The sequence below is a fragment of the Octopus bimaculoides genome, chromosome 18 (genome assembly GCF_046866305.1).
Source record: "Octopus bimaculoides isolate indiv1 chromosome 18, ASM4686630v1, whole genome shotgun sequence".
NCBI lineage: Eukaryota > Metazoa > Mollusca > Cephalopoda > Octopoda > Octopodidae > Octopus > Octopus bimaculoides.
This window is the reverse complement of record NC_142945.1, coordinates 45,746,400-45,763,899: the sequence shown is the minus strand read 5'-3', so window position 1 is coordinate 45,763,899 and position 17,500 is coordinate 45,746,400. Positions and strand designations below refer to the sequence as shown.

General features: G+C 34.1%; 1 protein-coding gene and 1 long non-coding RNA gene across 18 annotated transcripts in view; one reads left to right on the top strand and one right to left on the bottom strand.

The window, feature by feature from the left end:
* Positions 1-17,500, bottom strand: part of LOC106874003 (Kv channel-interacting protein 4) — a 484,491-nt gene that overhangs the window by 179,733 nt on the left and 287,258 nt on the right. The window contains exon 1 of one of the 16 annotated variants that reach the window (XM_089366111.1): positions 6,682-6,937. The exons of 14 other annotated variants lie outside the window; for them this stretch is intronic. In XM_089366111.1, coding sequence (XP_089222237.1) covers positions 6,682-6,703 — 22 coding nt within the window. In that variant the 5' untranslated portion in view covers positions 6,704-6,937. Of the gene's footprint in view, positions 1-6,681; positions 6,938-17,500 lie in introns of those variants that run through there. One more of the 16 variants, XM_052974226.2, reaches the window with a different exon arrangement.
* Positions 4,404-17,500, top strand: part of LOC106874005 (uncharacterized) — a 30,639-nt gene continuing 17,542 nt past the window's right edge. Inside the window, exons 1-3 of one of the 2 annotated variants that reach the window (XR_016245026.1) lie at positions 4,404-4,541; positions 10,035-10,134; positions 11,787-11,925. This is a non-coding gene — a long non-coding RNA (uncharacterized LOC106874005). Of the gene's footprint in view, positions 4,542-10,034; positions 10,135-11,786; positions 11,926-17,500 lie in introns of those variants that run through there. The other variant, XR_016245025.1, reaches the window with a different exon arrangement.

Below are 17,500 nucleotides of genomic sequence, written 5' to 3'. Positions count from 1 at the left end.
CCACTGTTTTAAGAACTCAGTGAATTTAAACAACCAGTTCTATGATTTTATTTACAAGCCTCTTCAGATACACTTAAACATCCGCATTATATAACGTTGACCTTATAGTCTACTCCTTTCATATATAATCCACTTGTCATCACAATCTGTTCTGTTTTCTTCTATTTGAGACTTGATTTAGTTGATAATATGCATTCTAACTCACCTATGAACCAGCCAGGTTCTGTAGTTGGCCTCACTGAGAGTCAGCAAGAGGATGAACTTTGCAAGACCTGATTCCCAATGTGACAATGTACTGAATATGTCTCTAGTCAAGCAGAACAATTATATTTTATGAATCATGTTAGGCTTTATATTCTGTTTATGGTTAAATTTCTTGTTCCTGGTTACATAGGAAATCAACTGAAAGTGTTGTTTTGCCTCACATATTACTGTTAGAGGATCAAATAAATAAACTATTTAAGCTAATGGATTTTTTATTGTCTACATAATTGGAGAAAGAAAAGAAGAATTATTTTTATTATTTGCCATTTTATAATTAATTCAATGAGTTTATTAATAACCTTTAACAAAATATTTAGTTAACACCCAGTTAGCCATGAAATACATCTAAATCTCCTATACTTATAATCCATTATTAATTGTTTGTTTGTGTGTGTGTGTGATCAAAAACATTCCAAGGGTGACCTTTCAGACTTAGGCTAGAACTACATTATCCATCACACCATTTTTTCTTATAATAGTAGGGTGTAAGTTGAAGATTTTGGCTGCTATTTTTAGTAAATTAAATGATCTTGTCGTAGCTCTTCCAATGGCTCAACTCTTTAGCTGTTTAAATGGCTATTGTCATAGATTGTTGAAATACACAGTGTTGTAATTCAACAGGAGATAACAATGTCATACACTCTTGTTTCTTACCACTTCTACCCCTCTGGGTAAACCAACCCCACCTTGGGAGAAAAACATAAGATTAGCAAAACAAAAGATATCTCTGGACATAACTTGCAAAAGAAAGACAGAAAAATATCTAATTTTAGTATATGTACTGGCAAAGCAAAAAGAGAAAACAATCAAACATATAAAGAAAATGACTGATGTAGAGAATATTTTTACAAATGTTATTTTGGTATATTTCTCTTGAGGAAAGAAAATGGGAAAATGAGAAAAAACAAACAAACAAAAAAACACCCAATACACACATACACATATACATATATACAGCGTGACAGAGTGTGGTGGGGGAGAGAGAGAGAGTTGAACCTGCACGAATAAGATCATTAAATAACAAACAAAATGTAGAGTAAGATAATTATTGGAAACTGGATCAAATTGCAAGACTAAAAACTAAATATTCAGACTGAAATAATTATTGGGAAATTCAAGAAATTTCAGATACCAGTTCTTCTGCCAATCTTTGACAATCAATGGGTGTCTAAGCTAAGAAAGAAGATAGGAATTAAATTATAAAACACCAATGAATTACTTTGTATTGAACATATATACAAATACAATTCTTTACCAGTGCAGTACACATTCTGTACTTTTATTAAGGGATTTTGTTGGGTTATTTTTACACATATTATTTTGTTTGTTTTTGTTTTTTTTTTAAACGACACAGATGCATAAAGCAAAAATGGCTTATTGTGATGAATAATGGTGAATAAAGAAGTTAATTAACTATAAAAATGAAATCAATATTTGAAACTACATAGTTTAAAAGCATGCACAACACGCATGGAAGGACACACACACACATACATCCTTGTCATCATTCACGTGCTAAATTATCAATATTTCATGATGGATATTTGTTATAATCAACCAATCAATCATCTGATTTCATTCATATCTTCTTCAATGTTGGCTTTGTTAAAAATAAATGTAATGAGATTAATCACATTTTTAAAGTACCTTATTTATTTATTCATTCATTTTATTATTATTATTATTATTATTATTATTATTATTATTATTATTATTACTACTACTATTTCTTTTTCCTGTGAAACTAAATTCGTTGTGATAAACTAATATCCTAGGAAGTACTTGAGTAGCAAGTTTGGTACACATACACATACGCACGTGTTCACACTTATATGCACATTTCATCATAAAACTGCACCAAAATGTAAAATAGGTGTGGAATATCAATATTGTTTCATGTTAATGAATATTTCTACCCAGATTCACAAATTTAAAAGCCATTATGTTCAGATCCTTTCCATAAAGCCAACTTCAGCTCTATTGTTAGACAAAACTAGTAACAAGGAATAAGAAATCAATAAACAACCGGAACCTAAAGCTTTAAGAGAACAACAAATAATACTGTTTTAATAGGCAAACGGCAATGTTTTCTTACGTAAATCAGAGATGAGAGATATAGCTAACATTTGATTTCTTAATTATCTTTTACCATTCACTTGTTTCAGGCATTAGACTGTGGCCATTCTGGGGCACCGCCTCGAAGAATTTTTACATGGCACCTTGGTTTTAGGATCTAAATTCTGTTATCGTGGGTGGGTCTTCTTGGTCAACAGTGTAATAAGAATCAGCATGAATGGATTCTTTACTGCTGTCTTACTTGTCTGAGTTCAAATCCTGTCACAGCTACTGCAAATATGTACCAGTAACGTAATGGTAATTGATTAATGAATCAGCAAAACTGTTTCTTCAACCAAAACTGATCAACATGTCATAGAGCCACTTCTCTAACATCCACTACAAATACATGTTACAGAATGAATATCCCACAATATTACTCCTTTATAAGGTGGCAAGCTGTCAGAAACGTTAGCACACTGGGCGGAATGCTTAGTGGTATTTCGTCTGCCTTTATGTTCTGATATCTTGTGATATTAATAATAATAATAATAATAATAATTAAATCTGGTTTTATTGGCCACAAGGGCTAATATAAATTAAAAACATGTAAGGACAACAACAACAGCAAGAACTCAATAAGTAATCAGTTTTAAACAACAGAATTTGAGCGTTTGTTTTGTTTTGTTTTCTGAATAAATATATCTTACCAAACATTGGCACTCGTATTTTTTTGTAGAAGAACAGAAATTTTACTGAACCACAAATTTTGATTAGAAGTCATCCTTTTGAACAGTCTTTGAATGGCGCTTTTGTTTCTATCAATTAGTAAGCTTAATGAGTTAGTACTGCTCTCATTCTGCCAAGTCTATAATGCCTTTCATGATTTTGTGTTTCAATGAAATAAGCATCAAACAAGCACAAAAATTGATTTGATGAAAAAATTATGGCTTTGATTGCAGAAGAAGCTATCTACAATTATTCACAAAATTCCTATAGCCACCACATTAATAACCATGTTTGCCAATTGTTATATTGTACATATGTTGTTTTAACAGAAATGAAATCAAAAAGAAATTTTGAAAGAGCATTAATGTTTAAAGATCTAAAAAAAATGGTATTGGGTCATGTACAAAAAATTATGTTAATACTTTGTTATATTTTGCTGTAAGGGTTACAGTATAGAGCTGAGATAGGGAACTTTTTCTGCTATTTTAATATCAGCTTTGGTCCATCTAATGTTGACTAAATAAAGCCAAAGTATTCAGGGACAAATCTTAATGAAACTATAATAAAATGAAAGAAACAGAAAATACTCATAGCTGATCTGAATGGCAGGAATACCTAGGTAAGTGAAAAATAAAAGAAACCAATCAGATTAGATGGTGTGGTATTGAAAAAGATCATGTTCCACAAATATATGAGTTTTTCGTAGATACACAAATGTTACTGTTGCCCATTAGAACTTGGGCCCACTTTGTACAGCACTTGTGTAGATAGGACTATGTTACAAATAACCTGAGTCTGTGTGAACTCCAATGTCTCTGAAGACTAGAAGAATTTTGATTTTGATGTTTAAAAAACATAGACAAAGGTAGAAATACAGAAGGAGAAATAATGAAAGAGAAATTGTTTTAAAATAACCCATGATTTCAGATGAAATTTCTTGTTAAACAAGTATGACAAACAAATTCACCATGTTATACTCTTTTGCTCTTTACCAGTTTCAGCTTCAGAACTACAACCATGCTGGGGCACCACCATTAAATGAAGAGAAAAAAATATGAATAAAAAAAAAATAAGAAGAAATGAAAGAAAACAATGAATAAAAAAAATTATTTTGAAAATAGTAAAACTTCTGAATCATTTAACTTTAGAAGTTATATAAAAAAAAAGAAAATCTACAAATAATTGAAATTCAAAACAATTCTGCTTATCGTTTCTTCATGTTTTAACAGAGTTATTTCTGTAAGATTACTACTTTGGAGTTTGTTATACACCAGAGTTCATCATTTTTATTAGCCTCCAGCAAACTTTGTTACAGTTGTAAAGGTTACTCATCTGTAAGAGATTAAAATAACTGCAAAACCACTAAGCTGATCACAGAACTGAACGGCCGAACAAATGAACAAACACACACACACACACATTTATTTACCCGCAACAGTTGATTGAAGTTGTTGTACACCTCAAGGTCGGCGGAAATATATCTGTCAGGATTGGTATGTAATTGTTTGCACAATTCACTTAACATCTCAGCAACGATATTTTTTTTGCCTGTTTCCCTGATTAACTGTAATTTCAGATAATTTTTAAGCTGCTTCTGGGGGGGTAATTAAGTGAAATAGAAAAATCATGGATTTTTTTTTTTTTTGGGAAGCTCTTTAGATTATTAAAAAAAAAATTCTAAATGGTTAGTTTTATATTTTGTTTTATGTCTATTTTTATTTTATGAGATGGCCCAGAGCTTGCAGAATTTCTGAGGTGCTGTTATTAGAATAAATACATTCATCACTAGAGCTTTACAGTTGTTGACAATAAGAGCCTCTAGTTTAAAAGGAAAAAAAAAAACTCCAAGCAAAACAGCATGGAATGCAGAGTAGTCAGAAAGACCAGACCATCATATCTACATAAACACACATACAAATCGATATATATCTATGCATGTGTATGTGTTTGTATATATATATATTTATATATCAAATGTTGCTAAAGAACTAACGAAAATCTCTACATGATGGCTCACTTTGCAACATATAGTAGCTATATTTTCATCAAACTTCACTGTGCAATCTTAAAAATTGTTTGAATATAATGATTAAAATAGTCCTGGATTATATATGTCAGGTGTGATGAAAGGTCGGGCGTGGCTTGATGGAGTTTCATTCCTGAAAACCATGGCAACTGAACATCAAGGGACCATGCACACTAAGAGGAGATTACACAAAGTATTTACTGTCGAATCTGGACCAGGACAGAATATGGATATATCCAAGTAAAAGCAGGCAGAGATCTATGTGAAAGCACTGGCCCTCATAGGCAAGTTGACACATCTCTAAGCCATGGAAAATAACAACAGTGATGATATCTAAATTTAAGGGGGTGGGGTGGGGGAAATACAAACAATATCATCATCATCATCATCATCATCCACATCATGTTATTTCTGTTATTTTCATGCTTGTATGTGTGGGGTGGGTCTTTTCCTAGGACATGTTCTCACCACAATTTTATAGAAATCAGCCTTCACTTCTTCTTCCTCTTCAAGTGAAGAATATTTTCAGTGGATTGTATTATCTGAATGTACCAATATCAGTTTCTGACATAATGATCTTCATAATTTGACAAATCTTATTTCCATGGAAAGACATAATCCTTCCTGATTTAAAAGGATTTACACAGCTCGTTTAATGCATTATATTATAAGGAGGAGAGATAAAACTTTCTCTGGATGGTCTTCCAGTTTATTGTATGTAGGTTTTACCGTGAGAGTTCTTCAAGAAAAAAATAACTGTATACATGATGTGCTTTGTTGATAAGCACAATGCATAGAACCATCTGCTTCTCATTTATCTGTTTGCTATCCTCAAACCTCAAGCATCTATGTTCTAGGTACAGGAAAATGGTTGAAAGAAATTGCTACCTTCTTGTTCAGTATTGAAGAAAACCGTCTAAAATACATGACTCATTTAATATAAATCTACCTTTACTGATATGTTCATATTGAAATTAAAATCTGAAGAAAAATCTTGTTATTACATGAATGTTATAATTTATGCACACACACACTCTACACATGCACAAGCTGATGCATACATCATGCACACATTCACACACACATATGTACATGCACACACACACAGGTATAGATGTTGCTTGGCACCACCAGAGGGAGTGATAGTATCGGAAGTTGATGAAACCATTGTGATCTCCTGCTGGCATCTGATATAAAAGAATGTCATTCAGTGCCCATTGCATTTCAAGTATGGCTTCATATTCAATGTGAGAATTAATAATTATAGTAACATTTTGAATGAAAGTGAACTTGCTTTTAAAAGGTGCAAATTTTATTTCAATTTACAGAGGCAGAAATCTAAGGAGCATAAAAAAAAAAAAAAATTTTTTTTCTTCTTTTTCTTAGGAAATTTAAAACTTTGAATAAAAATATATTTCTGAAAATCTTTACTAGTATATTTTGTGTTCAGATGAATATTAAAAAGTTGTAAGCAATTTATGATTAATGACTGAACGAACAACTTTGATTTTTTTTTTTTTTCTCACCTCAAATAAAAATCAGGAAACAGAAGAGACAATGCAGGGTGAATGCAGAAAAGTGAAAATAAATACATAAACGGCATTTACCTTCAAACACAAACATTTGCATGGTAGCTTAAGTTATGTTAGCTTATAAATCATGAATGAAATTAGTTTTAATATCCAGAGTAGAAATACTTAAAATATGGATTGAATGACAGGTTAGGTGTTGTTGAAATAAAGATTAAATAGAAATCAATTAGATTAACTGATAGCCATTTCATTTAGATGAAAAAAAAAAAAAAGTAAGTATTATATGTGATACAGTTGTAACAAGATAACATGTACTGAGCAAAAAAAGGTTGATAATTGTGTTGTTTATAAGGTACATATATTGAGAGGGAGGGGGGAGAGAGAGAGGGGGGGAGGGGGAGGGGGGGAGAGTTGAGAGAGGATGGGAACTAGAGAATTAAGTTTATGAACAGATTATTATTATTATGAATGGAAAAATATGTACACACACACACACGCATACACACGCACTAAACAACACACCATACATACACACATGCACATAATTTGATTCAATTATTCCACTGCTAATGTGTGCAAAAATAAAGTTTAAAGAAACGAAAACTATAGCATCACTAACTGTTAATATATGTTAATTTATGAAAGCATAAGAGTTTATGGTATGTGCAAGAAACAAACAACAATAATATGTATATATATATATATACTTTATTAAAAGCAGCAGAAATATCACAAAAACTATTACCCAGAGTTTCACGTTCCCATTCGTTGGACAGTTTTGCTACATCTTCTGTGATATTTATGCTGCTTTTAATAAAGCATATTATTCTACCTCTGGTATTTGAGTACTTTTTTCTCCACCTTGTTTCACATTTATGTGCTTACTCTGGTATATATATATATATATATATATATATATATATATATATATATATATATATATTATCATCATCATCATCATCGTTTAACATCCGCTTTCCATGCTAGCATGGGTTGGACGATTTGACTGAGGACTGGTGGAACCCAAAGTCTACACCAGGCTCCAATCTGATTTGGCAGAGTTTCTACAGCTGGATGCCCTTCCTAACGCCAACCATTCCGAGAGTATATATATATATATATATATGTATATATATATATATATATATATATATATATATATATATATAGTTAAAAAAAACAATAACAAAAAAACAAAAAAACAACAAAGTGAGGACGTGATATGGATAGTATTATTGGACGCTCAGGAAAGGAAAGAGAGAGTGTATGACGTTTCGGGCGTAGCCCTTCGTCGGAAAGATGGAAAGTTCGGAGAATGGAAGAACGGAGAAAGAGGAAAATGGTACCGATGCCCACGAGGTTATATATACATACACACACACATGTTTAGAATTTGAATGAGGCAGTAATTCCCACAGAGTTAAATAACAAATTTCAATTGCAGTATTCATAAAACAAGGTTGAATTAAGCATATTGTAGATGTATGCGAAATGTAAATTCTTGAAATAAAGCTCATTTATGTGATAGATGAATGCTGTGAATGAAAAATGTTGTTCAGACAGAAGAAAGGAAATTAACATATGTGATGAAATAACCCAACGATATTAAGAAGATAAAGCAAAGCTATGTCTTATTCAAGATGCCTTAGATTAAGAGAAACAGAAATAAGAATAGGCAATAACTGATCCTGCTGGTTTCTGCTATGACTGAGATCTGTCAAAGAAGAGAGACCAGACTAACCTGGGTTCTGTGTATATTGTTGTTGTTGTTGGCACTCTGTCGCTTACGACGTCGAGGGTTCCAGTTGATCCGATCAATGGAACAGCCTGCTCGTGAAATTAACATGCAAGTGGCTGAGCACTCCACAGACACGTGTACCCTTAACATAGTTCTCGGGGATATTCAGCGTGACACAGAGTGTGACAAGGCTGACACAACAGAAACAAGAAGTAAGAGTGAGAGAAAGTTGTGGTGAAAGAGTACAGCAGGGTTCGCCATCCCCTGCCAGAGCCTCGTGGAGCTTTAGGTGTTTTCGCTCAATAAACACTCACAACGCCCGGTCTGGGAATCGAAACCACGATTCTATGACCGCGAGTCCGCTACCCTAACCACTGGGCCATTGCGCCTCCACTTTCTGTGTATATAGCCTGTACATAAATGAGAAGTACTGTTTCCAGTGAAAAATGATGATTGACTAAATTTGAACCTGGTTGTGTGAGAGTGGCTACTAATCATTAATTTGTGCACCACACAGATAATTATAAATATACTTGCACATATGCATACATATGTTTATTGTAAAGATATATAAAAGCCAGCATGGTGACCAAATTATATTTGGGCGTATTGAATATAGACAGCTATCACAATGGAGTTTAAATGTTTTGACAGTTTTATTACTCTTAGTAGTAGATCAATATTCTCTTAATGTTACACTAGAAGCTAAGGCAGTGAGTTGGCAGAACCATTAGCATGCTGGGAAAAATGCTTAGCAGCCTTTTGTCTGTGTTTATGTTCTGAGTTCAAATGCTGCCGAGGTTGACTTTAACTTTCACCCTTTCGGGGGTCAATAAGATGAGTACCAGTTGAACACTGGAGGTTGATCTAATCAACTTAGCTTCTTCCCTGAATTGCTGGCCTTGTGCAAAAATTTGAAATCGGAATTATACCAGAAGCTGATGAGAAATAAAAATATTTCATGGGAGAGCCAGGAAAAACAGGCCAAAGAATCTGAATTGAGAAACATTTCCTCTCTACTTTCTCATAGCAAATAAATGCAATCCCTATATTTTATGTAGTCAATAATATGTTCCTCAATTTTCTTGATGTCAAGGGCTAAATCATACTTAAAACACAATATGGTGTCTAACTATCATCTCAATGTCTGCCATTGTAGATTTAGCATTAGAAATTTTGTGAACTCCACTGACATCATCTGACTTGGTCATAAGGTAAAATAAATAACTAAAAAAAAAAGACCTAATGATAAATTTTCGATACCAACTGCCTATCAGTTGAATGGCCTTCTTTTGGATGTTGGTGCCTGTAGCAGTGGTGTCATTCCATAAAAGATAGTAGCACTCTAATGAGGTTTTGACTGAAGTATATGCTGGCCCTAAAAGGTTTGCTGATGAAGAAACATGGTTTGGTAGGAGAGGAAATTAAAAATAAGATTTTTCCTTTATGTTGTTATATTGTAACTAGCTGTTTATATTAATTTGAATGTGTGTGTGTGTGTGTGTGTACTGACAGAGAAAGAAGGAGGGAGAAAGAAACAGACAAATAGACCAAGTGTTGATTACAGGGTCCAAACCGAAAGAAAGAATTGAAATGTCACTATTGCAATCATTGTTAATCTGACAAATGTAATTAAAGTTGTCATTAATACTGACAACAGAGCAATGTAATTTATATTTTATCATTTCAGACTAACAAGGCCAACACTTCTGTGTAGAGCTGAGATATCAGGGCTGAACATGATGTATGATGTTCTGTGCATGTATGATATAACAGAAAGTAGATTCTTGGTAAGCTGAGTCTGCACACAAACACCGATTCTTAGTTTATAATACTTTCGCTTTACTTCACTTGTTAATACTCTTTGGCAATGAATGTCATGACAACTTGCATTTTCTCCTTCCAAAGAAATCTTAATCCCTAATCCTCGTGGGGAAAACTAAAGGTAATTATTCTCAGTGAACATTATAAAAGAAACAAAAGCAAATAAATTATACCATTGCAGTCTACAGAAGTAAATGTGGTTCTATGAAGTGTATTTTACCTATTTTGGATGTGATTGCTTTTACGGAAATGGCACAACTAAAAGTTGATTAAGACTTGTGGATCTAAGAAGTTTGCTTCTCATCCACATGGTTCCAGGTTCAGTATCAGTGTGTGGCACCTTGGGCAAAAGTCTTCTACTATAGCCTTGGGCCGACCAAAGCATTGTGAGAGGATGTGATAGATGGAAACTGAAAGAATCCTGTCATGTGTGTGTGTGTGTGTGTATATATATATATATATATTTTAAAGACCTAAAGAGGTCTCAGGCTAGCAGTGTTTGGGGTCTGCAGATACATCATAAGGTTAAATAAACCCCCTATGAGTGAGAAACCCAGGGTATCCCCATAAACCAGCTTACCCCACTATAATATTAACTGCTCTACATCTTAGAGTGTGCTTCTCTTCCGGATTTATGTATTTCTACAAACAACCCTAAATAAATATATATATATATATATATACACACACACTCACAGACACATACATACAAAAATACACACAGATATATAGATATATATGGGTGGGGTGTGTCTTTGTGTCTAAGTTTGTCTCCCACCATTGCTTGACAACTAGTGTCGGTATGATTATACCCCTGTAACTTAGTGGTTTGGCAAAAGAGACTGACAGAATAAGCACCAGGCTTAAGAAGAAAAAAAAAGTACTGGAATGAATTTGTTCAAATAAAATACTTGAAGGCATTGCTCCAGGATGGCCTGAATATGATAACTGAAACTAGATAAAAGATATCAATATTGTTTTATGTTTTCAATGTGAAAACTTAAAGCGTTCATTTTTGTGACCCCTTTAGACATGATGAAGATGAATAAATGATTCTACTATTAGGAGTCATGTTACTGAAGGGCTGTTTCTATGTCCCTTTGCAGCATTCCTTGCAATAGCATTTGTTCTTTGTTCTTTTATTTGTTTCAGTCATTTGACTGCGGCCATGCTGGAGCACGGCCTCTAGTTGAACAAATCGACCCCAGGACTTATTCTTTGTAAGCCTAGTACTTATTCAATCAGTCTCTTTTGCTAAACCGCTAAGTTACGGGGACCTAAACACACCAGCATCGGTTGTCAAGCCACTAAGTTACGGGGATGTGAAGACACATTGGTTGTCAAGTGATGGTGGGGGGACAATCACACACACACACACACACATATATATATATATATATATATATATACACGATGGGCTTCTTTCAGTTTCCATCTACCAAATCTACTCACAAAGCTTTGGTCAGCCTGAGGCTATAGTAGAAGACACTTGCCCAAGGTGCCATGCAGTGGGACTGAACTCAGAACCGTGTGGTTGGTAATCAAGCTACTTACCACACAGCCACTCTTGAGACAAATATATTTTGTATTTATTCTCTTATTCTTTTACTTGTTTCAGTTGATTCACTGTGGCCATGCTGGAGCACTACCTTGATGGGTTTAAGTGAAACAATCAACCCCAGGACTTTTTTTAAAGAGTAGTATTTATTCTATTGGACGCTTTGCCAGACTACTAAGTGATGGGGACATAAACACCAACACCGGTCGTCAAGTAGTAATGGGGGAACAAATGCAGACACAAAGATATACATATATATATATATATATATATATATATATATATATATATGTATATACGACGGGCTTCTTTCAGTTTCCATATACCTAATCCACTCACAAGGCTTTGGTCAGCCCAAGGCTGTGGTAGAAGACACTTGTCCAAGGTGCTACACAGAGGGACTGAACTTGGAATCATGTGGTTGGGAAGCAAGCTTCTTACCACACAGCCACGCCTGTACCTACATAGGTACAATTTCAAATAATCTTTTTTAAAGTCATATTGTCTCACTGTTTTTCAATCCTGGTAAGATATATTTCGATCTTCATAAATGTTTAGAATAAAGAGTTGCTTTTATTAATCGATTTTACAAACTGCTAGAGAGCATAGCTTTAAAACGTAAAATAGACACTGACTTCACCAAGTAACTAAATAAAATTATATAACTATATACGCATTTTGTAAGGTTGGATAGCTAAAGTTTGTGCCACCCAAAGTAAATTGAATGTAGATAGATGGATAGAGAGAGTGAAAGTAGACGAGTCGAAAAACTATGATTAAATGAATTTCGGTAATAGTTAATGTAAATAGAGTGATGTCCCTTGCAATGACACATAGTTATTTCCCTTGTTAAGATAAATATTCATGCAGTTATTCTAACGTTTGCACCTCTTAGTATGGCTATGTGTTTCCATTGAAGAGTATTACAGAGAGAGAGACAGAGGTATTTTATTACTGTCAGAAATAAAAATTTTCATTAAATTAAACACGCAATCTGTATCTAATACTTTTTTAAATAAATTCATTTATCTATACTCACATATTTAAAGATAAACTAAAACATTCTTATTACTGGTTTTATTATTTCCCTTTTGTTAAATTCTAATATGCGAAATACTAGGATAGGTGGTACTTCAATATAACTAGATGGCGCTGGCAGAACAGCTGAAAGAAGACATTATGCTGTTATGTTCATGAAGGATATTTACTTAATACCTCATAAATAACTTACCAAAAACTTGTTCCCATCCTTCTAAGAAATAGTTTGTACTAGAGCTAGTTCTATATTTTCTCTGACAGAGTTAGACCTGGTGAATACTATTGTTTTGATGGCATTCTTTGCTATAGTATCTAAGAATTTGTGTCAAGGGAAGAACTAAACTCTGTACAATTTCTACTAATTTAGTATCTTTATCGAAAGACAAAAATGTCATTCGCTAATTTTCTTCTGCAATCTTGGTTAGATTTTTCTTTCTCAGATAATTTGCTCTAGAGTCAGTTTTATCCCTACCAACCTCCCCAATATTTCTTTCTTCATAACTTTATACAAAAACACACTGCATTCTGTTCTGTTACCAGAAATAACTTCTCTGAGCCCATCAACTACTGACCAAACATACACACATACCTGCTTGCATCCATCAATCCATACATGCATAAATATATGTGTACACATATGTACAATTTATATAGGCATAAAGTAACGGTACCAATTTCCTGTTGCATTTCTGTGCTCTCTTATTGATTAAGAAATTCGGACGAACTAAAATTATACTGCCTAGATTCATATATATCTCCTCTGTTTGTATATGGGTCATTCTAAGATTGTGAAGCAGATGGATAGTAGAAGGAACAATCTCTTTCTTCCTAAAGAATTCTCCTTATGACTTCTCAAACAACCTCTAATAGCATAGAGTCGAACCCTGTGTCCCTATGTTGTTTAGCGTTTAAGTTTAGCAGAACTGCTGTTACTAACAGGAGGAGGGGGTGCAATTGGGTTGTCTCCAATTTGACACTAACTGAAAAAAAAAAACCTACAGTGTTTAAAATTAATAGAATTTATTTCTTTTAACTTGTTTTGAAATATCAAATCTGAAAAAAACCTAGTTTCGCACTGAAAACAGTAAGTAAAAAAAAATACCGTCTTTGAATGCAAGCTTCTCATTACTATAAATAACGATGGCATTTTAAAATATTTACTTTGCTTAAAGAAAAAGCGAAAGCAGAAGAAATGGAAGATTAGTACATATAAAAATTCATGAAATAAAAATAAAAAACAAACATACCGATCCATGGGAAAGTACTACTTAGAATTTGACGGAAATTATAGGTATTAAGAGTTACGTAGTTCTTCAAAAATAAATTATACGAGAATTTATTTAAGAAAGAATTTTAATATTTAGGTTGACATCACCTAAAAAGATTTCTAATACAATATAAAGTCGAATTTGTGATGAAAGGGAAATAACTGTAGCAATGATAGCGATAAACGATAGATTTTAAATAGAGGATAGAGATTAGGTGAGAGGAGATTATTTGGACGAGCTTACTGTCGTCTTTCATGCTAGCAAAGTATGTACCAAAATGCATGACTCCATGCCAAACTTAGATAAGATTAGCGTTCAAATCCTGTTAAAGTTGACTTTGTCTTATGTACTTCTGGGTTCAATAAAAGAGGATACCAGTCATTTACTGGAAGCCATATAATTGACTAGTTCCCTTTCAGAATTTAAATCTCATTGGGGAGGGGGGCCGATAAAATAAAGTACCAATCAAGTACCGGATCCATGGTATAGCCTAACCTCTTCACCTGAAAAGTGTTGGCCCGATGCTTAAATCAGAAACGATTTTCTTCTTCGTCATCATCATCATCATCATCATTATCAGCAGCAGCAGGAAGAGGAGGTCGTGAGCTGACAGAACCGTTAGCACACAGGACAAAATGCTGGGTGGTATTTCATCTGTCTTTGCGTTCTGAGTTCAAATTCTGCCGAGGTCAACTTTACCTTTCATCCTTTTGGGGGTCAATGTAAAAGACTAGTCCACTCGCCCAAAATTCAGGCGCGCCTTAGCGAAGGCAGAGGTATTGTTTTCAGTTGTGTTTGTTTGTTTGTTTGTCCGTGGACAAAATATCTCAAGAACCGCCGGATGGATTCGGTTGGAACTTTCAGGGATGTTTGGCCTCGTGACTGGCACAAACTGATTAGATTTTGGGATCGATCCGGTACCGGACCATGATTCTGAATTATTTTTCCGTTAAAATTTTTTTTTTTTTTTAACTTAAATTTTGAGTGCAGTCGGGTTTAGTTTTAGTATTCTCGCTTGTGGGAACAGTCGAGTTTATTTCAGATAGTCTCATTTTAAAAATCATCTCTGGCTAATCGTTGAGAAGACGTTGGTGTTGCCTTGGCGGAGGTTTGCACACTCTGAGTCTTCTTCTTCTTAGTAGTAGTAGTAGTAGTAGGTGCGATCCTAGTCCTCAATAAGTATTTATTTTATCGACCTAGAAAGGATGAAAGGCAAAGTCAACCTTGGCGGAATTTGAACTCAGAACGTAAAGACGGACGAAATACAGCTAAGCATTTCGTCCGGCGTGCTAACGATTCAAACAGTTGCTGCCTTTCGAAGAATAAGAATTAGAAAAAAATGGTATTCAGCTCGACTAAATGCTAACGATATAGAGTTGTGTCCCTTTATGTGCTATGATATTCTTTTTTACTTTATATTTTTTTTTTAAGCCTTCCATTTCTTCGTATAAACATCACTGTAAGTCCTCTTCGTAATTTGCTGCCTTGAAACAATATTATAAATCGTGATTGTAACTGGTTTATTCCTGTGGATTTCTGACCGAAGGTTTTGGACAACTTCTTGGCATTGCATTAATAGTGGAGGAGGAGGTACAGCCAAATAATATGGGAGTAAAAGCAGTCTGTGGTATTTGGGATGTGCAGAGATAACTGTGTCCAAACCTTGCAACCTTGTTAATTTACATCATTAAATGGCTGTTATGACAGAATCGATCTGGCTGCTGTGGCCTTTCCAACAGTGACATTCTCATAGAAAGTTTGCTACTCTGCTCTCTTTTCAGAAGTAGGGACAGAGGCAGGCAGTTTACATGCGTTTGGTGGTTATAAGGAATGGTTTTGTACAGTGTGCACGCTTGACAAAGGTGAAGAGAGGACAGTATCTTTTGAAGTAAGGCACCTTGAGAATGAGAGAGAGAGAAAGAGAGAGACAGAGAAAGGGAGTGGGTACTGCTCTCAATCAAATTTTACGTGTTTAAGTGGCCAAATTGGTAAATGTGAGAGTATCAGTAACAAAATTCTGTCTGGAAAATGTGCTTAGGAAAGAGTATCTGTTTGGAGTGAATGGCGTTTGGAATTTTGGGGTACCCTGATCATCCATAGATAACAGTCACCAACCCTTTGTGAGAGCTTTGTTGTTTCATATTGGTACATATTTTCCATGTAGCTTTTTATTTTTATCTATTATACTTTTCTCCCTCCTCTGTGCGTATCAAAATATGTTTTCTTGTGCTTTCGAATGAAATGTTCTGTATTTCTTATGGTAAGCACCTGTCACATATGTTTCAGCATTCAGTATGAAACAGATGTAATAAAGGAAACCAGGTTCATGCCCACTATTGCTCTTTAAACATACATGCATATGTAATACATACACGCATATATAGACACATTCACATTCATATTTGTGTATATATGCAATTTATAAGAACTGAAAAAAATGTATTATAAATTTGGAAAGCTGGGAAAAAATACAATCAATAGGGTACCATGGAGGGAAAATATACCCCATATAACAAAACATTTTCATGAAAATTACATAAAACACAAAAAATTTGGAATGAAGTACATTTTAGTAGATTTTCAATAATACCTTCAATTGTTCCACTCACAATTACATCTGTATTTCTGATGCTGGTCTTGTTCGCCACCCAAGGGTACATGAACTAAAGCAAGCTAATAACACACTGGCATTATATGAATCAATATATGTCTGCCAATTATGTAACAAATGTTGGTGGTCCAAAGAGACACATGTCTATACGCAATACCAAAATGTCATGATTCTGTATTGCATGCGACTGGACAAAATCTGTTAATGCAATGGCTGGGCATCATCAGTTGAGACAAAATGTCATTTCTGTTTTGGAAAACATTAACAAGAAATTGCCATTCTCATTACTGATCAGACTTGCATCATAAGAGTGTGTGTGGTGTAATACGCTTGTATATATACATATATATATATATATACATGTGAGTGTGTGTGTGCCTATATGTGTGTGTATGTGTTATATATATATATATAGATATATATATATATACACATATATATATATATGTATATATACTCTTTTACTCTCTTTACTTGTTTCAGTCATTTGACTGTGGCCATGCTGGAGCATCGCCTTTAGTCGAGCAAATTGACCCCAGGACTTATTCTTTGTAAGCCTAGTACTTATTCTATCTGTCTCTTTTGCTAACCGCTAGGTGACAGGGACATAAACACACCAGCATCGGTTGTGAAGCAATGCTAGGGGGACAAACACAGACACACAAACATAGACACACACAGACACACAAATATATATATATATATACGATAGGCTTCTTTCAGTTTCCGTCTACCAAATCCACTCACTAGGCCTTGATCAGCTCGAGACTATAGTAGAAGACACTTGCTCAAGGTGCCACGCAGTGGGACTGAACCCGGAACCATGTGGTTGGTAAGCATGCTACTTACCACACAGC